Below are 25,934 nucleotides of genomic sequence, written 5' to 3'. Positions count from 1 at the left end.
CTCTCCAGCATTTATTGTCTGAAGATTTTTTGATGATGGCCATTCTGACTGGTGTGAGGTGATACCTCATTGTGGTTTTGATTTGCATTTCTCTAATGATTAGTGATGTTGAGCATCCTTTCATGTGTTTGTTGGCAATCTGTATATCTTCTTTGGAGAAATATCTATTTAGGTCTTCTGCCCATTTTTGGATTAGGTTGTTTGTTTTTTTTGATATTGAGCTGCATGAGCTGCTTATAAATTTTGGAGATTAATCCTCTGTCAGTGGCTTCAGTTGCAAATATTTTCTCCCATTCTGAGGGTTGTCCTTTCATCTTGTTTATGGTTTCCTTTGCTGTGCAAAAGCTTTTAACTTTCATTAGGTCCCATTTGTTTATTTTTGTTATTTCCATTTCTCTAGGAGGTGGGTCAAAAAGGATCTTGCTGTGATTTATGTCATAGAGTGTTCTGCCTGTGTTTTCCTCTAACAGTTTTATAGTGTCTGGCCTTACATTTAGGTCTTTAATCCATTTTGAGTTTATTTTTGTATATAGTGTTAGGGAGTGTTCTAATTTCATTCTTTTACGTGTAGCTCTCACGTTTTCCCAGCACCACTTATTGAAGAGGCTGTCTTTTCTCCATTGTATATTCTTGCCTCCTTTATCAAAAATAAGGTGACCATATGTGCATGGGTTTATCTCTGGGCTTTCTATCCTGTTCCATTGATCTATATTTCTGTTTCTGTGCTGGTACCATACTGTCTTGATTACTGTAGCTTTGTAGTATAGTCTGAAGTAAGGATTCCTCCAGCTCCATTTTGCTTCACAAGATTGCTTTGGTTATTCTGGGTCTTTTGTGTTTCCATACAAATTGTAAAATTTTTTGTTCTAGTTCTGTGAAAAATGCCATTGGTAGTTTGATAGGGCTTGCATTGAATCTGTACATTGCTTTGGGTAGTAGAGTCATTTTTACAATGTTGATTCTTCCAATCCAAGAACATGGTATATCTCTCCATCTGTTTGTATCGCCTTTAATTTCTTTCATCATTGTCTTATAGTTTTCTGCATACAGGGCTTTTGTCTCCTTAGGTAGGTTTCATTCTTAGGTATTTTATTCTTTTTGTTGCAGTGGTAAATGGGAGTGTTTCCTTAATTTCTCTATCAGGTTTTTCATCATTAGTGTACAGCAATGCAAGAGATTTCAGTGCATTAATCTTGTATCCTGCTTCTTTACCAAATTCATTGATTAGCTCTAGTTGTTTTCTGGTAGCATCCTTAGGATTCTCTATGTCTAGGATCATGTCATCTGCAAACAGTGACAGTTTTACTTCTTTTACAATTTAGATTCCTTTTATTTCTTTTTCTTCTCTGACTGCTGTGGCAAAACTATGTTGAATAATAGTGGTCAGAGTGGGCAACCTTGTGTTTGTTGTTCCTGATCTTAGCGAAAATGGTTTCAGTTTTTCACCATTGAGAGCGATGTTGGCTGTGATGTTTGTTATATATGGCCTTTATTAGGTTGATGTAGGTTCCCTCTATGCCCACATTCTGGAGAGTTTTTATCATAAATGGGTGTTGAATTTTGTCGAAAGCTTTTTCTGCATCTATTGAGATTTTCAAATGGTTTATATCCTTCAGTTTGTTAATATGGTGTATCCCATTGATTGATTTGCATATATTGAAGAATCCTTGCATTCCTGGGATAAACCCCACTTGATCATGGTGCATGATCCTTTTAATGTGCTGTTGGATTCTGCTTGCTAGTATTTTGTTGAGGATTTTTGCATCTGTGTTCATCAGTGATGTTGGCCTGTAGTTTTCTTTCTTTGTGACATCTTTGTCTGGTTTTGGTATCAGGGTGATGGTGGCCTTGTAGAATGAGTTTGGGAGTGTTCCTCCCTCTGCTATATTTTGGAAGAGTTTGAGAAGGATAGGTGTTAACTCTTTTCTAAATGTTTGATAGAATTCACCTGTGAAGCCATCTGGTCCTGGGCTTTTGTGTCTTGGGAGTTTTTCAATCACATTTTCAATTTCAGTGCTTGTGATTGGTTTGTTCATATTTTCTGTTTCTTCCTGGTTCAGTCTTTGAAGGTTGAACTTTTCTAAGAAATTGTCTATTTTTTTCAGGTTGTCCATTTTATTGGTATATGGTTGTTTGTAGCAGTCTCTCATGATTCATTGTATTTCTGCAGTGTCATTTGTTACTTCTCCTTTTTCATTTCTAATTCTTTATTTAAAAACTTTTTTAGTTTTTATAAACTTTCTTTTTTTAATTAATTAATTTATTTATTTTGGCTGTGTTGGGTCTTCGTTGCTGCGCGCAGGCTTTCTCTAGTTGCGGTGAGCAGCGGATACTCTTTGTTGTGGTGCACGGGCCTCCTATTGCAGTGGCCTCTCTGTTGCGGAGCATGGGCTCTAGGGCGTGTGGCCTTCAGTAGTTGTGGCTGGTGGGCTCTAGAGCGCAGGCTCAGTAGTTGTGGCGCATGGGCTTAGTTGCTCCGCGGCATATGTGTTGGGATCTTCCTGGACCAGGGCTTGAACCCGTGTCCCCTGCATTGGCAGGTGGATTCTTAACCACTGCACCACCAGGGAAGCCCTCTAATTCTGTTGATTTGAGTCTTCTCCCTTTTTTTCTTGATGAGTCCGGCTAATGGTTTATCAATTTTGTTTGTCTTCTCAAAGAACCAGCTTTTACTTTTATTGATCTTTGCTATTGTTTCCTTCATTTCTTTTTCATCTATTTCTGATCTGATCTTTATGATTTCTTTCCTTCTGCCAACTTTGGGGGTTTTTTGTTCTTCTTTCTCTAATTGCTTTAGGTGTAAGGTTAGGTTGTTTATTTGAGATTTTTCTTGTTTCTTGAAGTAGGATTGTATTGCTATAAACGTCCCTCTTAGAGCTGCTTTTGCGGCATCCCATCGGTTTTAGGTCGTCGTGTTTTCATTGTCACTTGTCTCTAGGTATTTTTTGATTTCCTCTTTGATTTCTTCAGTGATCTCTTGGTTATTTAGTAGTTTATTGTTTAACCTCCATGTGTTTGTATCTTTTACAGTTTTTTTCCTGTAATTGATACCTAGTCTCATAGCATTGTGGTCAGAAATGCTTGATACGATTTCAATTTTCTTAAATTTACCAAGGCTTGATTTGTGACCCAAGATATGATCTATCCTGGAGAATGTTCCATGAGCACTTGAGAAGCAAGTGTATTCTGTTGTTTTTGGATGGAATGTCCTATAAATATCAGTTAAGTCCACCTGGTCTAATATGTCATTTAAAGCTTGTGTTTCCTCATTTATTTTAATTTTTGAGGATCTGTCCATTGGTGAAAGTGGTGTGTTAAAGTCCCCTACTCTTACTGTGTTAATGTCTATTTCCCCTTTTATGGCTGTTAGCATTTGCCTTATGTATTGAGGTGCTCCTATGCTGGGTGCATAAATATTTACAATTGTTATATCTTCTTCTTGGATTGATCCCTTGATCATTATGTAGTGTCCTTGTCTCTTGTAATAGTATTTATTAAAGTCTATTTTGTCTGATATGAGTATTGCTACTCCAGCTTTCTTTTGATTTCCATTTGCATGGAATATCTTTTTCCATCCCCTCACTTTCGGTGCGTATGTGTCCCTAGGTCTGAAGTGGGTCTGTTCTAGAAAGCATATATATGGGTCTTGTTTTTGTATCCATTCAGCCAGTCTGTGTCTTGTGGTTGGAGCATTTAAGCCATTTACATTCAAGGTTATTATCTATATGTATGTTCCTGTTACCATTTTCTTAATTGTTTTGGGGGGTTTTTGTGGGTCTTTACTTCTCTTTTGTTTCCTGCTTAGAGAAGCTCCTTTAGCATTTGTTGTAAAGCTGGTTTGGTGATGCTGAATTCTCGTAGCTTTGCTTATTCTTAAAGCGTTTGATTTCTCCATCGAATCTGAATGAGATCCTTGCTGGATAGAGTAATCTTGGTTGTAGGTTTTTCCCTTTCATCACTTTAAATATATCCTGCCACTCCCTTCTGGCTTTCTGAGTTTCTGCTGAAGATCAGCTGTTAACCTTATGGGGATTCCCTTGTATGTTATTTGTTGCTTTTCCCTTGCTGCTTTTAATATTTTTACTTTGTAATTAATTTTTGATAGTTTGACTAATATGGATCTTAGCGTGTTTCTCCTTGGATTTATCCTGTATGGGACTCTCTGCACTTCCTGGTCTTGATTGACTATTTCCTTTCCCATATTAGGGAAGTTTTTGACTATAATCTCTTCAAATATTTTCTCAGACCCTTTCTTTTTCTCTTCTTCTTCTGGGACACCTATAATTCAAATTCTGATGCATTTAATGTTATCCCAGAGGTCTCTTGAGACTGTCCTCAATTCTTTTCATTCTTTTTTCTTTATTCTGCTCTGCAGTAGTTATTTCCACTATTCTGTCTTCTAAGTCACTTATCCGTTCTTCTGCCTCTGTTATTCTTTTATTGATTCCTTCTAGAGAATTTTAAATTTCATTTATTGTGTTGTTCATCTCTGTTTGTTTGCTCTTTAGTTCTTCTAGGTCCTTGTTAAACGTTTCTTGTATTTTCTCCATTCTATTTCCAAGATTTTGGATCATCTTTGCTATCATTACTCTGAATTCTTTTTCAGGTAGACTGCTGATTTCCTCTTCATTTGTTTGGTCTTGTGGGGTTTTTCCCTTGTTTCTTCATCTGTTGCATATTTCTGTCTTCCCATTTTGTTTAACTTGCTGTGTTTGGGGTCTCCTTTTTACAGTCTGAAGGTTCGTAGTTCCTGTTATGTTTGGTGTCTGCCCGCAGTGGGTGAGGTTGGTTCAGTGGGTTGTGTAGGCTTCCTGGTGGAGGGACTGGTGCCTATGTTCTGGTGGGTGGACCTGGATCTTGTCCTTCGGGTGGACAGGGCTGCATCTGGTGGTGTGTTTTGGGGTGTCTGTGAACTTAGTATGACTAGGCAGCCTGACTGCTAATGGGTTGTGTCGTGTTCCTGTCTTGCTAGTTGTTTGGCATGGGGTGTCCAGCATTGGAGCTTGCTGCCCGTTGGGTGGAGTTGGGTCATAGTGTTCAGGTGGAGATCTCTGGGAGAACTCTCGCCAATTGATATTACTTGGGGCAGGTAGTTCTCTGGTGGTCCATTGTCCTGGACTCGGCTCTCCCACCTTGGAAGCTCATACTTGACACGCGGCCAGAGCACGAAGACCCTGCCAGCCACACAGCTCGGAAGAAAAGGAAGAAGAAGAAGAAAAAAAAAAGAACAAACAGATACTACCCCAAACCAAATGGCAAAAGCAAAACTAAACAGACAAAATCACACAAAGAAACATTTACACACACACTCATTAAAAAAAAACAAAAAAAATCCCAACAAAAACAAACAAAAAACGAACAGACAGAACCCTAGGACAAATGGTAAAAGCAAACCTAAACAGACAAAATCACACAAAGGAACGTACACATACACACTCACAGAAAGAAAAAAAAATGGAAAAAAAATTTTAAATAGTAAGAAAATAAAAAATTAAAAAATTTAGAAAAAAGGAAGAGAGCCAAATCAGTAAACAAATCCACCAATGATAGCAAGCACTAAAAACTAAACTAAGATAAATGTAACACCAGAAACAAATCAGATGCAGAAAGCAAACCCCAAGTCTACAGTTGCTCCCAAAGCCCACCACCTGAACTTTGGGAACATTCATTGTCTATTCAGGTATTCCACAGATGCTGGGTTTATCAAGTTGATTGTGGGATTTAATCTGCTACTCCTTAGGGTGAATAGAGAAATATCCCTTTCTCTTCTTTGTTCACACAGCTCTTGGGGTTCAGCTTTGGTTTTGGTCCCTCCTCTGCATATAGGTTTCCCTCAGGTGTCTTGTTTCCCACCCAGACAGGAGCAGGTTAAAGCAGCAGCTCATTAGGACTCTCTTGCTCACTCAGGCCAGGGACAGGGAGGGGTATGGTAGTCACAACTGGAATGTGAGTCACGCCTGCGGCAACAGAGGCCACCATAACGTCGCAACAGCCTGAGGCGCGCAGTGTGTTCTCCCAGGGATGTTGTACCTGGATCACGGGACCCTGCCAGTGGCAGGCTGCACAGGCTCCTGGCGGCGGGTGTGGGTAGTGACCTGTGCTTGCACACAGGCTTCTTAGTTTTAGCAGCAGCAGCGTTAGCAGTTCATGTCTGTCTCTGGAGTCTGAGCTGATAGCTGCGGCTCACGCCCGTCTCTGGAGCTCGCTTAGATGGTGCCCTACCTTCTGTGGGCCCACAGAGCAGGAATCCTGTCTCCTCGCACACCCCGAAACAGTGGTCTCTTGCCTCTTAGGCAGGTCCAGACTTTTTCCCGGACTCCCTCCCGGCTAGCTGTGGCGCACTAGCCCCCTTCAGGCTGTGTTCATGCCGCCAACCCCAGTCCTCTCCCTGGGATCTGATCTCTGAAGCCCGAGCCTCAGCTCCCAGCCCCCGCCCGCCCTGGCGGGTGAGCAGACAAGCCTCTCAGGCTGGTGAGTACTGGTTGGCACTGATCCTCTGTGCGGGGATCTCTCTGCTTTGCCCTCTGCACCCCTGTTGCTGTGCTCTCCTCCATGGCTCTGAAGCTTCCCCCCCGCCACCCTCTGTCTCCACCAGTGAAGGGGCTTCCTAGTGTGTGGAAGCTTTTCCTCCTTCACGGCTCTCTCCCTGAGGTGCAGGTCCCGTCCCTATCCTTTTGTCTCTGTTTATTCTTTTTTCTTTTTCCCTACCCAGGTATGTGGGGGGTTTCTTGCCTTTTGGGAGGTCTGAGGTCTTCTGCCAGCGTTCAGTAGGTGTTCTGTAGGAGCTGTTCCACGTGTAGCTGTATTTCTGGTGTATCTGTGGGGAGGAAGGTGATCTCCGCGTCTTACTCCTTCAACACCTTGAAGGTGTCCCCATCGTTGATGGCACGTAAAAGTATTATGACTGCAGTGCTACTGGTACGTACAATATCGTGCCTCAGCTCCGTTACAGGTACATTCTGTCTTAGCAGTGCCTTGAGCTTAAATAGATAGCTCCTCCCTTCTAAGGGATCCCCAGCAAGAGGCTTTGCCTCTTGGCGGTGGTGGAGGGGAAGGCCTCTGTGGGCTGGGCTGCTGGTGCTGCTGAGTCTCGAGGTGTTAGCTGAGCCCCTGCAAGCTGGGATTTTGTGTTCATATTTGCCATTCAATTTTTATCATTGAGTTTATTTGCTCTAAGATCCTGTGCCCGCCCAAAGGGGAGAAATAGATCACAGGGAAGACTTGTCTTTGGTGTGAAGGTGCACTTGTCCGTGGGTGGATGGGGATCCGTAGGACTCCATCTCCTATTTCTGGTGCCAGCTCCTGACCTGTGTGTCTCCTTCCTCCCCGTGTGGCTGTGGGTTCCTTTGAGAACATCTGACAGCTTTCCAGCGAGGACAGGTCCCATCGCAGGGGGGCTGTGCAGCCTGGGGCCCTAGACTAGCACTCTCAGGGAGTTTCCTCCCCTTTTGCTTCCTTCTGGGTGTGCTCTGCTGTTTTCTCTTTTTTTAATCCTTGTTCCTTCTCAGAAGCTAATTTACTTTCTCAAACCTTGTCATAAAGCGGTCATACTTAGAAAACGATTCACCTCCTCCTGGGGAGAGAGAAATGCCACGCACGGTTCCTCCTCCGTCTGCTCAGTCAGTGCCGGCTTCACATGCTGTGGGCAGAGTTCAGGATGGCAAGTTAGATAAGGTGGGCTCAGCGTTAACCAGCTGCTGTCTAAATGGGCCGTTTGAGGCCAAGTAAGCACTTACAGACCACCCTGAATGTACATATGCCGGCTCCTCATCAGTTCTGGTCTGCCGAGAAGTCATTCTCTTTCTTTTCTGGTAAGAAGGTATGTAATGAACGCTTAGGAGACTAAAACCAAAAACTTCACAGGAAAGCAGGTGACTTGAATCTGGAGGTACTCTTTCTGATCCATCAGGTTAGTGACACCATTTCTTAATCTGGGAGAAAGTGGCAGCATTTGGTGGAAACTGGGATTTGCATTGAACTATTTACTGTCATCTCCCTTTCCCAATCATGGTGTTCTTCTGCCTTGTTTCCTTTGGGCTTCAGACCCCTTCCAGGTATCTTTCAGAAACCTTCGGAAAAGATACCTTTCAGAAACCCACTGAATCTTTTGTTTTCAGTTACTTGAAAGTGGGTGTCATGCTTGATACTCTACCTCTGTTACCCTAACGACCTCCTCTCATTTCAAACTAATTCCTGTTTTTAGGCTTTATTTACAAACAATATGACTATGGGAAGTGATTCTTCCATGGCATCTGAAAACTCCAGGATTTTTTAAATATTTTGAGTTTCCTACCCAAATCCCTGACCACCAGACTCTGGAGAGAGAGGAGACCATCTATCCCAATGTCTCACTCGTTGTTTCTCAGCCCTAGATGGGGATACCTTGATGCACATAGAAGGTGCCCTTGAGATGACCTAATGTTTTTAATTTTCTTACTCCTCCTTGTCACCTGTGAGCAAAAGAGAGCATGTGGAAGCTGCAGAGAGTGGGAAGGAGGGTGGGGTGAGGTTTCTGAATACATTAAACCCCACTGATTAAGAGGAAAGGAATAAGGAGTTATCTTCCTCTCTGAATTAGGTTGGGAATGTGCAAAGCAAGCAAACAAGAGTGGGATTGCTGCCCCCTCCCCTACCAGTAGGTGCTGATTACTTCAGCTGGGATGACTGTCCGTAGATAAACTGTAGCACCTAGCTAGAGCGTTACTGGGTCACCAGTCAAGCTCATTCTAGAGACATAGTATAAATGAGCCACTCCAGATTTTTGTATAAATGTTTAATATGTTACTATAGAATCAGCAGCTAGAGTGAATAAACAGTCACTTCTGTATACATAAGCAAGCAGTGTGTGAACCAGCATCATACATACATACCTCGCCTTATCATGATGTTCGGAAGGGTAGTTAGTTCAGATGGTAGAAAAGGCTGTGAGCGCCTAAGTAAATTGCTTGGGCCACAGCTGCCTCCACCACAGCTGTGGTGAGCCCCCTGCTCAGAGGCCCTTCTCTCAGGCTCTCCTGAACAGTTCCAGATACCCAGTGTCCTGGTAGAAGCATGCCTTCCCTACATCTTGCTCCCCTGCCCCAACTCCAAGCAGAGCAGGCAACACCCAGGGCAATTTAGCCAACCCAAGCCAAGCTCTTTTCCTTAACTAAGGATCTGTGAAGCTGCCTGCAAGGTATTTCTTACCAGGCAGGGGATGGAAATTCATAGGAGAGAGCCAGGCAGCTTTTGGCTGGGGTTTCCTTTTCATGTCGCATTAACCAGCATTTGCCTCTACAGGCTTGATTAATTACAATCGTAACCCTTTATTCCTCTCTCCTCCTCGAGGCAATGGGAAATAAATGGTTCCAATTTGGGAAAAATACACATTTATTTGTCTTTGACCTGAGCCTTCAAAATGCCAAGATAGCAGGAGGCTTTGGCTATGGAGAGGACAGTTGGCCTAGGGGACTTTGGTAGCAAGGCAGGGATAGATTCATGCCTAATGCTGAGGAATAGTGAGGGAGAGGATGCCAAGGGACGTTTGGGCCCCAGGAACGGGAAATGGGGTTTGCTGGGATTTTATATCTTCCTCAGTTCTTGTGTTACTTTCTGTGTCTCTTATGGTATTTCCTAACTTTAAATTTGCATCCAGCTCTATTCAGTGCTTTTTAATGATTTAAAAAGTATTTTTAAATTGTAGTTTAAAGAAAACACACAATATAAAATTTACCATCTTAACCGTTTTTACGTCTACAGTGCAGTAATGTTAAGTATATTCACACTAATGTGCAATAGATATCTAGAACTTTTCCATGTTGGAAAACTGAAACTCTATACATTAAACAACTCCCATCTTCCCTCTCCCAGCCCCTGGCAACCACCATTCTACGTTCTGTCTCTATGATTTTTTTTTTCCTTTTTTACGGTACGCGGGCCTCTCACTGTTGTGGCCTCTCCCGTTGTGGAGCACAGGCTCCGGACGCGCAGGCGCAGCGGCCATGGCTCACGGGCCCAGCCCATCCGCGGCATGTGGGATCTTCCCGGACCAGGGCACGAACCCGCGTCCCCTGCATCGGCAGGCGGACCCTCAACCACTGCGCCACCAGGGAGGCCCTTGTCTCTATGATTTTGACAATTCCACGGACTTCGTGTAAATAGAATCATAGTATCTATCTTCTGGGACTATCTTATTTCACTTAGCATAACGTCTTCAAGATTCAACCATGTTGTAGCATGTGACAGGATTTCCTTTTTTTTTAAAGGTGAATAATACTACATTGTATGCATGTACCACATTTTATTTATCTATCCATTGATGGACCTTTGGAATGCTTCTCCCTCTTGGCTATTGTGAAAATGCTGCAATGACCAAGGAAGGGTGTGCAAATATCTCTTCTTTTAGACTTCTTGGATATATAACCAGAAGTAGGATTGCTGGATCATATAGTAATTCTATTTTTAATTATTTGAGGAACATCCATGTTGTTTTTTATAGTAGCTGCACCATTTTACATTTTTACCAATAGTGCCCAGGGGTTCCAGTTTCTCCACATCCTTGCCGACACTTGTTGTTTTCTGGGTTTTTTTATAGTGGCCATCCCAGTAGGTATGAGGTGGTATCTCGTGGTTTTGATACGCATTTCTCTAATGATTTATGATGGTCTTTTCATATGCTTCTTGGCCATTCATATATCTTCTTGGAGACATGTTTTAAGTTCTTTGACCATTTTTATTTATTTTTTTTTGTTTCCCACTTTCTTTTTTAATTTTTGGATTGTTTTATTTACTAATTTTTTAAGGTACATTTTTACACCCAGTAAAATGCACATATCTTTTTTTTTTTTTTAGTTTCTGCTTTATAACAAAGTGAATCAGTCATACATATACATCTGTTCCCACATCCCTTCCCTCATGCATCTCCCTCCCTCCCACCATCCCCATCCCACCCCTCCAGGCGGTCACAAAGCACCGAGACCATTTTTAAATCAAGTTATTTACTTTTTTTTTTTTGAGTTGTAGGATTTCTTTATATATTCTGGATATTAACCGCTTTTCAGAAATATGATGTGTAAGCATGTTCTACCATTCTGTAAGTTGCCTTTAATGATATATTTTAAGTAAATTTCTTAGGCTCACCATTTGCCTTCATCATTTTGATGGAAATTCTTTTTTTTTTGATGGAAATTCTTTGTGTCTTTGTTATGTTTTGTTTTCTTGGTCTCACTCTTCAAAATAGACTTACAGATAATTTCACAATCCTAAGTTATTTCTTTGGAGATGACTACCCATCCCCTCTCTGTCTAGTATGGAAAGGTTTCATGGAGAATGGAGGGGGAGAAGTCAGTGATTGCATTTACCCTGCAGCCTGTGAACAGTGACCCAACCTTGGACAGCCCAGAAGATTCCAGGACATGTCTTCTTCAGGGTAGACATGCATAGCTGGCCCCAGTGTCCTCAGATCCAGCAGATCACCCGAAGCAATTGGGTTCTCCCTGGAATCTCTGAGTCTCCCAGGAGAACTGTGTCACTCAGAGTGCTCGAAAGTCAAGCTCAACCTTCCAGAATTGCTCTGACACAGCCCTTTGGAGCATGCCTGGAACAAACACCACTACATAGTCGTAAAGCTTGGATAAAGTCCCATTTCTCTCTGTCCATGCCAGCACCCCCATGAACTCACCCTCCTTTAAAGTCTTGTAACACATACAATCTCTACTAGTTGGGAGGTTTCATATACTGGTTTCATGTTATCCTCCTAATAGCTCTGTTGGGCAGGGTCCATGACTTGCTCTTCTTTGCAGCCCTTACAGTTCCTGGGACAGTTGACTGATAGATTGGGAGAGGGTTACCATATGGTGGGCATCTTCCTGTCCCACATTAGATTTTCAGACATGGGGAAGAGCCGGGAATTGGAGCACACTGCAAACTGAATGGACTTAGTTCCTCCAGAAGAACTGTTCTTTATTTTTTTTTTTTTTAATAAAGATTTTTTTTTAATTAATTTATTTATTTATTTATTTATTTTTGCTGCGTTGGGTCTTCGTTTCTGTGCTAGGGCTTTCTCTAGTTGTGGCAAGTGGGGGCCACTCTTCATCGCAGTGCGTGGGCCTCTCACTATCGCGGCCTCTCTTGTTGCGGAGCACAGGCTCCAGACGCGCAGGCTCAGTCGTTGCGGCTCACGGGCCTAGTTGCTCCGCGGCATGTGGGATCCTCCCAGCCCAGGGCTCGAACCCGTGTCCCCTGCATTAGCAGGCAGATTCTCAACCACTGCGCCACCAGGGAAGCCCAGAAGAACTGTTCTTGACACTGGGATGTGAGCAGTGCCTAGAACTGTGCTGTCCCTGAAGGACAAGTCCTGTGTGGGGACATCTGGGCACAGAGAGAAGCACGTGAGCAGAATCCAAGTCCTGCCATTCTTAGGTGCAGCTAGCACCCTGGGATTGTTTAGTAAAGAGATCAGAAGGATTGGCCTCCCTAACAGACTGCAAGGTGCCCTTGTGAGGTTTCATGGGCTTCAGGAGGGAAAGAGACCTTGAGAGGACTTGTTTGGCTTTTAGTATTCATTCCCTAGAAGCCCCGCTCTATGTCTAACCTATATCACATATCTTCTCTTTCGACCTTTGGTAGAAGGATAGAGAGAGGTCTTGGTGAAATAGAAAGACAAGCCTGAGCTAAGAAAGTCTAGTTCCTTTGACCTGTGCTCCAGGGGAAGAACTGTTTCCCAACCTTCAAAGCATCTCATTGCCTCTCTGCTCTGGAATGAATGCTTCGTGGAGGTTAATAATTAACTCAGAGGGCCGGGTTGACTTCTTTTTATTGAAGTTTCACTTTCCCACAGATACTGCCTTATTTTTCTAGAGGTGCTTGTATCCCTTACCCCATCCTGAAGTCGGGTAGGATGAGAAGAGAATTTTCTACTTTTCTACTACGTTTTTTTTTTTTTATATCATTGACGTTAAGATGTGTTGGCCAATTTTTTTTTTTATCTTTTGCCCCCTTTTTTTTTTTAGTGTTTATTTATTTTTACTTGTTGACAGTTTGCTTTATTTATTTATTTATTTATGGCTGTGTTGGCTCTTCGTTTCTGTGCGAGGGCTTTCTCTAGCTGTGGCAAGCGGGGGCCACTCTTCATCGTGGTGCACGGGCCTCTCACTATCGCGGCCTCTCTTTTTATGGAGCACAGGCTCCAGAAGCGCAGGCTCAGTAGTTGTGGCTCACGGGCCCAGTTGCTCCGTGGCATGTGGGATCCTCCCAGACCAGGGCTCGAACCCATGTCCCCTGCATCAGCAGGCAGATTCTCAACCACTGCGCCACCAGGGAAGCCCCTCTACTACGTTTTTGAAGATAGGGGAACATTGAAGTAGGGGTGATAATTGTACCACCGTGAGTACAGATCTCAGGTCTCAGCATCAAATCTTATTCCATGTTTTGACCTTCCTCCCACCCAAGGATTCTGGTCTAAATATTCTCAACATTGATTTTAGAAGATAAATCCAATTCTCTCTCGTATATAAATTTCTTTGTGATATTTTAATCTTGTGGACTATAAATTGATCCACTGTGTTTACTTTAAAAAAGTCATCTATATTGATGGCAAGAATTACTACAAATATAATTTAATTCAGAGAAGTTGCCCTATCTCCCTACCTGTGGTTTTCTGAGGTCAGTCATCTTAGACATTTTCCAAGCTACCCAAACCCCTCATTCACGTCTGGCCCTCCAGCATTACAGTACTTACACTAGACGGCAGAGGAATTGTTACCAGATAATATCTTAGAAATAGGGAAATTATGAGCTAATTTCAGGCCCTCTCAACTTAATGAGAATATTCTTTGTGGAGTGCTACCAATGTAAACCTTTAAAAAATGACAGGTGGGAGATATTTAAATCCTTTATCTATGGAGCCCAGTACAAGCCCAGCAAGCACACGCAAGTGCTGTTATCTGGCCGATTGCTAGGGTGGCTCTTTTATCTTCCTTCTAGGTTTTATTAATTAAATTTCCCCTGGGACTTGGCTGTCATCAGCAACCTTTCTTGGGGTGTGACGGGATTATAGGGGGAGGAAATGAGGTCTTAGGAGACATAACTCGGGCTATAGGACCATCCTCTGGGCTGGGAGGACCCTAATCCAGGGTAAGGACTGGCAGAGCCAGTGCCTCCCTCCTGCATGGTCTGGAGTGCCTCCAGCTTGGATTTTGCATCTTTGATCGTGTTTTATTGACCTAGAATTACTTCTCTTCTGTGGGCATGACCAAAGTCTGTGCTTTAATGTGGTTGTCTCCAAGCAGTTGATTCCCTTGATCTCAAGATGATTTCCCACTTCTCCTCGTCTTATACCTTGGTGGGGGAGGTGGGCACAGAGGAGGAGAAGCCTGATGTTTTCTGGGCACTGAGCCAACCCTGTTGGGCATCTGATGCATTTATTTTTGCTGGTTCTGCTGCTTATGGTGCTGCCTTTCCACCACCACTACCGTCCCCAACCCCACCAGCTGTTGGGGCAGCTCCAACATTTCTATTAGGGAGTGGTAGTTCAACCTGTTTGGAAGGGCTGGCATAATTTTATGTAAGACTGAGAAAATTCAGTCACCCATACAAAGAGTGAGAGGGCTAGCGATGTGAGGTTATGAAGGCTAAAGCCTGTGTCCCCAACCTGGGGTCCCTCGGTGTCACCCCTCTCCTGCTCTCCACATGCTCAAACACTTCTTCCCCTGGGAAGTTTTCCTCTTCTCCACAGCCCTTCCTAGTCATCTCTTTCTTCTTTATGTATGTATTTATTTATGCCCATAATCAAAACTTTATTGAAAAACTGACATTAAAATAGGAGAGCATTGTTGTATACCTTACAAAATTAAACATAATTACATCATCTTGGTAGATTAACTAGAATTACTAAACAGATAAGGCTTTCTGTGATAGGACACAAATTCAAGAAGTTGCGTGGATCATTAGTGGTGCTTTCTTCTACATGAACACCCTTCTATGAGTCTGGCCTTTCCTCCCATCAGCTGGCACAACACTGTTGAACAACCAACACAAAGCACCACTGTCTGAGCGTGGCTGAAAACTGTGGTAATCCTGTAGCAACCTGGACATTTTACAGCCATAAAGAATTTGGACTTTGAACCAGCCAGTTTTTTTTAATGTTTTTTCTTTTCTTCTTCCAAGGAAGGATGCAGTAAATCTCTAGCCAAAGGCATGTTGAGGCTTTCGCAAGCCCAGCCTGTCCAAAGCAGCAGCACTCACCTGGGTGCATAGCGGCCTCTTCGTTCTTTCTTTTTTCTTTTTTAATTTTTTACTGACTTATCTATTTTTCATTCTTTCTTAAATGGAACTTTTATTCCTTTCTGAGTTAATGTGGTCTCAGAAATCACTCTTTCTGGGTTCAAATATTGGCTCTTCTGTCTACTGACTCTCTGACTTCAGACAGGTTATCTAATTTCTTCAACAGTAGGATGGGATTGGTAATAGACCCGAGCTCTTGTTTGTTGTGGGTGTTCAGTGAGCTCATGAAGCATCTGGGGCTTGGTGCTCTATAGGTGCTCATTTATAGGGTCCCTGCCAGCTCATTCAGCGTGGTGCGTGAGTGAGAAAAAGGTACCTCTTCCTCCTCCACTTCTTCCCCTTCTTACCCCCTCAGCCTGATGCCTTTGCTCTGCGAACATGGTGGCCCCACTACCTTTTAGCTAAAGCTGCTGATGCTATAATAATGCTCCCAGCTTGGTGGATGATCACATCCATTCAGTTGTACAAGTGAATCTCATCTCCATGTGCCATTGGTCATTTGAAGTCCTCTCATTTCCACCTTCCTTAATGTCTTTAGAACCTTCCCATTACTTGGCCACTGCCAGCCTAAACCATGACCTGATTGGATCTTTCCTGAATTATTGCTCCAGTAATAACTGCCTTACTCGACCTCCCGCATTCAGTCTTGCACACCTTAGCACAAATCACAGTGTTTCTAAGATATAAGTATGGTTGTCATTTCTCTTTTTTTAAATATATTTTATTTATTTTTGGCTGCATTGGGTCGTTGCTGTGCGCGGCTTTCTCTAGTTGCGGCGAGCGGGGGCTACTCTTCACTGTGGTGCGCGGGCTTCTCATTGCGGTGGCTTCTCTTGCTGCGGAGCATGGGCTCTACATACGCAGGCTTCATAGTTGTGGCACGCGGGCTCAGTAGTGGTGGCTCACAGGCTCTAGAGTGCAGGCTCAGTAGTTGTGGCACACAGGCTTAGTTGCTCTGTGGCATGTGGGATCTTCCCGGACCAGGGCTCGAACCCATGTTCGCTGCATTGGCAGGCGGATTCTTAGCCACTGCACCACCAGGGAAGCCCTGGTTATCATTTCTTAATTTAAAATCCTTCAAATTTTCCCATTTCTCCTGGTGAAATCCAAACCCCTCAAGTGTAGCATACAAGGCCTGCAGGTGGGACTGTGCCTGGCTGTGCTGTGCCGTGCTGTGTCTCATCTCTTTACCTGCGCTCCTCTCTGCAGGCTCCACCTCTTCTCCAACTCGCTTCCCCAGCAGTGATCGAGCCATATTGCAAACATTTCAGTTGAGCAGTTGATGTCAGTGTTGATGATCTAAAGTATAAAGAGCTAAAAGAAGTCAATTTTTAAAGTTAAAACCCAACAAGTACTTCACCAATCACAGACAGTTCACAAGGTACAGACGACTAGTACACACACACACACACACAGAAGAATGTTGAGCTCTATCAATAATCAAAAGATATTAAAAATCAAAGAAGAACATTTTTTGCATAATAATTAACCAAAGACTTTTAAAAGTTAATCTACATTACTGACCAAAGATCTGTGATGCATTAATACTCCCAGTGAGGGGCAGTGAGAACGTACCTGATTGGAGCACAAGGGAACTTTTGGGGTGATTGTGGTGATAAAAACGGTTCTATATCTGGATTGTGATGGTGGATACAAGTAGTATAATATTTATCAGAAACTCATTGAAATATATCTTTCAAATTGGTGCATCTTATTGTACATAAACTCTAAGTCAAACATGAATTTAAAAACAACATGATTAACCAGGATTAGGTGAACAAGGTGCTATCATACATAGGGAGGCTGGGGTGGAGGTAGGGTGATAACATCAATTGGCTCCATCTTTCTGGAAGGTAATTTTCTTCTACCATTTAAGAAAACAAACTCGAACATGGTAATTTTCCTTCTAGAATAGCATCCTAAGGATCATGAATTCAAAGATGTGTATCCAGTATTTGGCACAGCAGTGATAGCAGCTAAAAACTGGAAAAAGAACCAAAATGTCCTGCAATAGGTGATTGGTTAAATTATGATTCATCTGCATGGGGGCCACTGCCAGCCCAGGAGACCTTTGTGTGAATTGGAAAAAGGCATCCCTTCTGGGGCAAATGCTCCCTCCCAGACTTGAGGGGAGCATCAGCTAAATTCTGGCCCCACTGGTCCCCTAACCAGAGGACCTGTACAGTCCTCAGGCCTAAAGCAGCATCTATGATCCATACGAGGGTCTGTGAGGCAGACATTAAAACTGATGTCTTTCGGGACTTCCCTCGTGGCTCAGTGGTTAAGAATCTGCCTGCCAGTGCAGGGGACACGGGTTTGATCCCTGGTCCGGGAAGATCCCACGTGCTGTGGAGCAACTAAGCCCGTGCACCACAACTACTGAACCTGCACTCTAGAGCTCAGAAGCCACAACTACTGAGGCCCATGCACCTAGAGCCCATGAGCTGCAACTACTGAGCCCACACGCGGCAACTACTGAAGCCCGTGCACTCTACGGCCCATGTGCCGCAACTACTGAGCCCACATACTGCAACCACTGAAGTCCACCTGCCTAGAGCCTGTGCTCTAACAAGAGAATGCAATGAAGAGTATCCCCTGCTCACCGCAACTTAAAGAAAGGCTGTGGGCAGCAATGAAGACCCAATGCAGCCAAAAAACAGACCCAACGCAGCCAAAAAAATAATAAATAAATAAATAAAACTGATGCCTTTGAAGAAGAATGGCATGGGAAAACGTTGAATAACGAATGGGGAGTTAAATGACAAATATAGGTATAATTTTACATATAATTCTACTTTTCTTCAAAAACGTAAAATCGCTAGAAGGAAACATACCAAAACGGAACTGGTGGTTAATGTGAGTGATAGAATCATGGGTGACTTTCTCGTTTTTACACCTGCTTTTTCCAAATGTCCTGCTGTCAGTACTGTTTCTAATTGCGAAAAAGATGTACATTCTTACTCTCCTATTTAATAGGACTCTGTCATGCTGATGCCGGCAACAGTGGTCTCTTTGGGCACAAGAGCAGATGGGCCTTGTGTGCTGGAGTTAAGGCTAGAGCCGGGTGGGAGCAGGGGACGAGGGCTGCCTTGCTGAAGTCCCAGTGCTTCCTTTGGTAAAAGGAGATGCCTCTTACTTTATCCTCTGCTCTGTCCATTCTGCAGGTTTGAGACATTTGACGTGAACAGCTTTGAGCAGTTTTGTATCAACTACGCGAATGAGAAGCTCCAGCAACAGTTCAACTTGGTAGGTTTTTCTGGACCCGGACGTGTCAGGTGGGGAAGACCTCTCTCCCCACCAGGGAGTGACAGACAGCCCGGCCTACTTCTCTTCTGTCCAGGGTCAGTGGGCTCTAGCTTTGTCCTGACCTGCCCTTGGTTTCCTGGTGGTGCCCCAGCTCTAGGCAGGTGCTCCCCACTGCTCAGAAGGAGGTCAGTGATCCTCTCCTTGGCTTTGACTCCCACTCTTTTTGACCCCGAGCTTCTGGAGTATTTGAGCAATTGCAAGCCAGCTATGAGGCTTCTTGCTACTGGTTGAGGTATGACAGTACAGGTGATTCTTGGAGTGTCCTAGGGAAGGGTTCACGTGGGAGTGAGGATCACCTAACTGAGCTTTTTTCTTCTGAATTCATGACTGTGACTTGTGCCTAAACCTTTTCTAGCGAGTATGCACCATCCTCCAGGGCTCAGAACCCATGTGGTTGAAGCTCAGGGGAGTTGAAAGTTAAGGTGTGTCTATAGTTCACTAACCTTGACCTTTCACTCCTTACACCAGCATGTATTCAAGTTGGAGCAAGAGGAATACATGAAAGAGCAGATCCCTTGGACCTTGATTGATTTTTATGATAACCAACCTTGTATTGACCTCATAGAAGCTAAGTTGGGCATCTTGGACCTGCTGGATGAAGAATGTAAGGTAAAACTGATGATGCTATCATTGAATCAGTTCAATTCTAGGCTTGGGGTGTGGGGCAGAGGACAGCTCTGTGGTGCAGGGGAACATGTGAGATCTCAAAGCTGGAATTTCATCTGTGATTAGCTGACCTTTAGTTTGCTGGGAGAAGCATTGGTGTCTATTCTGCATACTAGAAGATACCAGAAGGTAACACGCTGAGCATGACTGGCAGGTATTGCTGCATTGGTGAACATATGCCTCTTTTGGCAGAGACTGGGTGTTATGGATTGGCATGATGTGTTGGTGGTATGGATTTGGTGCCCCAGATCACCTACGTGCTGAGAGAAGGACCCCGACTTCTAGACAGGCATCCCAGAGAGTGCAGGTCAAGAGCACAGGGTCACCTTTACCGTGCCAGATGGCTTGGGAGCGATAAGAGCCACATGCTTGGTAGCAGGTGAAAGCTGTAGATTTCCCCCATGTAGCTTGTCATGGATGCTACCTACTATAACAGGAAGAGCCCTGAGTTGCCAGCATGGAGAGAAACAGGCAGCCTTGGAAATGTGGGGCAGGGGAACTGGGTGTTATCAATCACCTAACTACTTTGGCCCTTGGTTTTCTGCTCTATGAATTGAGGGAGGTTGGATCTGATGATCTTCAAAACTTCTCCTGGTTTGGTGTTTGGTGATGAAGGGGTAAATGTATGCCAGCTCCTCCAGTGATGGAAACTCTAATCAAAAGGTGTAGAAGCCACGTGGTTCTCAGTATTGAAACGGAAGAGCCCAGTTGCGTTTACTTTCTGGTCTCCCGTGTCTTCCATGTGAAGGGTGGCTTGTGGCTTGATGGTTTAGGAGGAGCAGGTGTTTCCCTTCCAGAAGGACTCTCCAAGTTTCATTGCCTTTGAAAGTGAGAAGGAACAATTAATAAGACAGCGGAAGACAGAGTGAAAATACACTGAAATCCACAGCACATTTTTTTTAGTGGTGAGAGTGGGCACTCTTATCTTGTGCCTGATCTTAGAGGAAATGCTTTCAGTTTTTCACCATTAAGAATGATGTTGGAGAGAAACCAAGATGGTGGAGTAGAAGGACGTGCTCTCACTACCTCTTGCGAGAACAACAGAATCACAACTAGCTGCTGGACAATCATCGACAGGAAGACACTGGAACTCACCAAAAAAGATACCCCACATCCAAAGACAAAGGAGAAGCCACAATGAGATGGTAGGAGGGGCGCAGTCACAGTAAAATCAATTCCCATAACTGCTGGGTGGGTGACTCACAGACTGGAGGACACTTATACCACAGAAGTCCAGCCACTGGAGTGAAGGTTCTGAGCCCCATGTCAGGCTTCCCAACCTGGGGGTCCAGCAACAGGAGGAGGAATTCCTAGAGAATCAGACTTTGAAGCGTAGTGGGAATTGATTGCAGGACTTTGACAGGACTGCGGGAAACAGAGACTCCACTCTTGGAGGGCGCACACAAAGTAGTGTGTGCATCAGGACCCAGGGGAAGGAACAGTGACCCCAGGGGAGACTGAACTAGACCTACCTGCTAGTGTTGGAGGGTCTCCTGCAGAGGCGGGGGTGGGGGAGGCTGTGGCTCACCGTGGGGACAAGGACACTGGCAGCAGAAGTTCGGGGAAGTACTCCTTGGCGTGAGCCCTCCCAGAGTCTGTCATTAGCCCCACCAAAGAGCCCAGGTAGGCTCCAGTGTTCGGTTGCCTCAGGCCGAACAACCAACAGGGAGGGAACCCAGCTGGACCCATCAACAGTCAAGCAGATTAAAGTTGTACAGAGCTCTGCCCACCAGAGCAACAGTCAGCTCTACCCACCACCAGTCCCTCCCAGCAGGAAACTTACACAAGCCTCTTAGATAGCCTCATCCACCAGAGGGCAGACAGCAGAAGCAAGAAGAACTACAGTCCTGCAGCCTGTGGAACAAAAACCACATTCACAGAAAGATAAACAAGATGAAAAGGCAGAGGGCTATGTACCAGATGAAGGAACAAGATAAAACCCTAGGAAAGCAACAAAATGAAGTGGAGATAGCCAACCTTCCAGAAAAAGAATTCAGAATAATGATAGTGAAGATGATCCAGGACCTTGGAAAAAGAATGGAGGCAAAGACTGAGAAGATGCAAGAAATGTTTAACAAAGACCTAGAAGAATTAAAGAACAAACAAACAGAGATGAACAATACAATAACTGAAATGAAAACTAACTAGAAGGAATCAATAGCAGAATAACTGAGGCAGAAGAACGGATAAGTGACCTGGAAGACAGAATGGTGGAATTCACTGCTGTGGAACAGAATAAAGAAAAAAGAATGAAAAGAAATGAAGACAGCCCAAGAGACCTCTGGGACAACATTAAACACAACAACATTCGCATTATAGGGGTCTCAGAAGGAGAAGAGAGAGAGAAAGGACCCAAGAAAATATCTGAAGAGATTATAGTCGAAAACTTCCCTAACATGGGAAAGGAAATAGCCACCCAAGTCCAGGAAGCACAGAGAGTCCCATACAGGATAAACCCAAGGAGAAACACGCTGAGACACATAGTAATCAAATAGGCAAAAATTAAAGACAAAGAACAATTATTGAAAGCAGCAAGGGAAAAATGACAAATAACATACAGGGGAACTCTCATAAGGTTAACAGCTGATTCCTCAGCAGAAACTCTACAACCCAGAAAGGAGTAGCATGACATACTCAAAGTGATGAAAGGGAAGAAGCTACAACCAAGATTACTCTACCTGGCAAGGATCTCATTCAGATTCAGTGGAGAAATCAAAAGCTTTACAGACAAGCAAAAACTAAGAGAATTTAGCACCATCAAATCAGCTCTACAACAAATGCTAAAGGAACTTCTCTAAGTGGGAAACACAAGAGAAGAAAAGGACCTACAAAAACAAACCCAAAACAATTAAGAAAACGGTCATAGGAACATACATATTGATAATTACCTTAAATGTGATTGGATTAAATGCTCCAACCAAAAGACACAGACTGGCTGAACGGATACAAAAACAAGACCCGTATATATGCTGTCTACAAGAGACCCACTTCAGACCTAGGGACACATACAGACTGATAGTGAGGGGATGGAAAGAGATATTCCATCCAAATGGAAATCAAAAGAAAGCTGGAGTAGCAATATTCATATAAGATAAAATAGACTTTAAAATAAAGAATGTTACAAGAGACAAGGAAGGACACTACATAATGATCAAGGGATCAATCCAAGAAGAAGATATAACAATTATAAATATATATGCACCCAACATAGGAGCACCTCAATACATAAGGCAACTGCTAACAGCTATAAAAGAGGAAATCAACAGTAACACAGTGAAAGTGGGGGACTTTAACACCTCACTTACACCAATGGACAGATCATTCAAAATGAAAATAAATAAGGAAATAGAAGCTTTAAATGACACAATAGACCAGATAGATTTAATTGATATTTATAGGACATTCCACCTAAAAACAGCAGATTACACTTTCTTCTCAAGTGCGCACGGAACATTCTCCAGGATAGATCACATCTTGGGTCACAGATCAAGCCTCAGTAAATTTAAGAAAATTGAAATCATATCAAGCATCTTTTCTGACCACAATGCTATGAGATTAGAAATGAATTACAGTGAAAAAAACGTTAAAATGACAAACACATGGAGGCTATACAATATGTTACTAAATAACCAAGAGATCACTGAAGGAATCAAAGAGGAAATCAAAAAATACCTAGAGACAAATGACAATGAAAACACGACGATCCAAAACCTGTCGGATGCAGCAAAAGCAGTTTTAAGAGGGAAGTTTATAGCTATACAAGCCTACCTCAAGAAACAAGAAAAATCTCAAATAAACAATCTAACCTTACACCTAAAGGAACTAGAGAAAGAAGAACAAACAAAACCCAAAGTTAGCAGAAGGAAAGAAATCATAAAGATCAGAGCAGAAATAAATGAAATAGAAACAAAGAAAACAATAGCAAAGATCAATAAAACTAAAAGCTGGTTCTTCAAGAAAATAAACAAAATTGATTAGCCAGACTCATCAAGAAAAAGAGGGAGAGGACTCAAATCAATAGAATTAGAAACGTAAAAGGAGAAGTTAAAACAGACACCGCAGAAATATAAAGCATCCTAAGAGACTACTATGCTCTATGCTCAACATAGGTGCTCCTATGTTGGGTGCATAAATATTTATAGTTGTTATGTCTTCTTGGATTGATCCCTTGATCATTATGTAGTGTCCTTCCTTGTCTCGTGTAATAGTCTTTTTTTTAAGTGTATTTTGTCTGATATGAGTATTGCTACTCCAGCTTTCTTTTGATTTCCATTTGGATGGAATATCTTTTTCCATCCCCTCACTTTCAGTCTGTATGTGTCCCTAGGTCTGAAGTGGGTCTCTTGTAGACAGCATATATATGGGTTTTGTTTGTGTATCTGTTCAGCCAGTCTGTGTCTTTTGGTTGGAGCATTTTATCCATTCACATTTAAGGTAATTTTCAATATGTATGTTCCTATGACCATTTTCTTAATTGTTTTGGGTTTGTTTTTGTAGGTCATTTTCTTCTCTTGTGTTTCCCGCTTAGAGAAGTTCCCTTAGCATTTGTTGTAGAGCTGGTTTGGTGGTGCTGAATTCACGTAGCTTTTGCTTGTCTGTAAAGCTTTTGATTTCTCCATTGAATCTGAATGAGATCCTTGCTTGGTAGAGTAATCTTGGTTGTAGGTTTTTCCCTTTCATCATTTTAAATATATCCTGCCACTCCCTTCTGGCCTGCAGAGTTTCTGCTGGAAGATCAGCTGTTAACCTTATGGGGATTCCCTTGTATGTTATTTGTTGTTTTTCCCTTGCTGATTTTAATATTTTTCTGTATTTAATTTTTGATAGTTTCATTAATGTGTGTCTCAGTGTGTTTCTCCTTGGGTTTATCCTGTATGAGACTCTCTGCATTCTCCAGACTTGATTGACTATTTCCTTTCCCATATTAGGGAAATTTTCAGCTATAATCTCTTCAAATATTTTCTCAGACCCTTTTTTTTTTCTCTTCTTCTTCTGGGACCACTATAATTCGAATGTTGGTGTGTTTAATGTTGTCCCAGGGATCTCTGAGACTGTCCTCAATTCTTTTCATTCTTTTTTCTTTATTCTGCTCTGTGATATTTATTTCCAGTATTTTATCTTCCAGGTCACTTATCCATTCTTCTGCCTCAGTTATTCTGCTATTGATTCCTTCTAGCGAGTTTTTTATTTCATTTATTGTGCTGTTCATCACTGTTTGTTTGCTCTTTAGTTCTTTTAGGTCCTTGTTAAATGTTTCTTATATTTTCTGCATTCTGTTTCTGAGATTTTGGATCATCTTTACTATCATTACTCTGAATTCTTTTTCAGGTAGACTGCCTATCTGCTCTTCAGTTGTTTGGTCTTGTGGGATTTTATCTTCTTCATCCGCTGCATATTTCTCTGTCTTCTCGTTTTATTTAACTTACTGTGTTTGAGGTCAGAAAGCAGGCTGCAGGGTCATAGTTCCTCTTACTTCTCTCACCCAGTGGGTGAGGTTGGTCCAGTGGCTTGTGTAGGCTTCCTGCTGGAGGGGACTGGTGCCTCTGTTCTGGTGGGTGGGGCTGGATCTAGTCCCTCTGATGGGCAGTGGCCACATCCAGTGGTGTGTTTTGGGGTGTCTGTGAGCTTAGTATGACTTTAGTCAGCCTTACTGCTAATGGGTGGGGTTGTGTTCCTGTCTTGCTAGTTGTTTGCTTGAGGGGTCCAGCACTGGAGCTTGCTGGCCCTTAGGTGGAGCCAGGTTTTATTGTTGGGATGGAGACCTCTGGGAGATCTCTCACTGATTAATACTACGTGGGCCCAGGAGTTCTCTGGTGGTCCAATGTCCTGGACTCAACTCTCCCACCTCAGAGGCTCAGGCCTGTCCCCCAGCTGGAGCACCAAGACCCTGCAAGCCACACGGTATGGAAGAAAAGGAAGAAGAAACAAACAAACAAGAGACAAAACCCCAAGACAAATGGTAAAAGCAAAACTAAACAGACAAAATCACATGAAGAAACATACACACACGCACTCACAAAAAGAAAAGAAAATTTAAAAAGAGAATGAAGAAGAGGAGAGCAACTAAATCAATACACAAGCTCAAAAACTAAAACAAATACTAAAAAGTAAACTAATAAATACACAGAACGAGGAACAAATCAAATGCAGAAAGCAAACTAAAAAATTGCAATGAAAGCATAAAGCAAACACACAAAAACAATAACAAAAAATGTAAAGATGAAAGAAAGATTAAAACAAAAGGAAAAAATACAAAACAACAAAGTAGTAAAGTAAAAATAGATAATATAGTTTAAAATAAAATGAAAACAGCGCAAAACAAAGAAAAAAACACAAGGAAAAAACACAATATAACAAAAAAGTTCAGTAGAAAGAAGAAAAAATAATAAAATTTAAAATATATTAATAATAAAAGCATAAGAAAGAAAATAAAAAATTAAAATTAAAAGAATAGGGCTTCCCTGGTGGCGCAGTGGTTGACAGTCCACCTGCCAATGCAGGGGACACGGGTTCGTGCCCCGGTCCGGGAAGATCCCACGTGCCGTGGCGCGGCTGGGCCCATGAGCCATGGTCGCTGAGCCTGCGCGTCTGGAGCCTGTGCTCCGCAACGGGAGAGGCCACAACAGTGAGAGGCCCGCGTACCGCAAAAAAAAATAAAAAAATAAAAAAAATAAAAGAATAATCATAAAAAAGAACAATGG

General features: G+C 42.9%; 1 protein-coding gene and 1 pseudogene across 2 annotated transcripts in view; one reads left to right on the top strand and one right to left on the bottom strand.

The window, feature by feature from the left end:
- MYO5B (myosin VB) overlaps positions 1-25,934 on the top strand; it is a 385,760-nt gene that overhangs the window by 245,879 nt on the left and 113,947 nt on the right. Inside the window, exons 11-12 of the mRNA XM_082641132.1 lie at positions 18,426-18,507; positions 19,036-19,176. Coding sequence (XP_082497258.1) covers positions 18,426-18,507; positions 19,036-19,176 — 223 coding nt within the window. The remainder of the gene's footprint in view (positions 1-18,425; positions 18,508-19,035; positions 19,177-25,934) is intronic.
- LOC309814720 (small ribosomal subunit protein eS27-like) lies at positions 14,925-15,176 on the bottom strand (annotated as a pseudogene). Its single transcript has one exon. The product of its transcript is annotated as a small ribosomal subunit protein eS27-like (transcript).

Source organism: Mesoplodon mirus (assembly GCF_964341445.2).
Source record: "Mesoplodon mirus genome assembly, chromosome: 13".
Lineage (NCBI taxonomy): Eukaryota > Metazoa > Chordata > Mammalia > Artiodactyla > Ziphiidae > Mesoplodon > Mesoplodon mirus.
The sequence above is the reverse complement of the archived record's forward strand: the minus strand, read 5'-3'. Positions and strand labels throughout refer to the sequence as shown.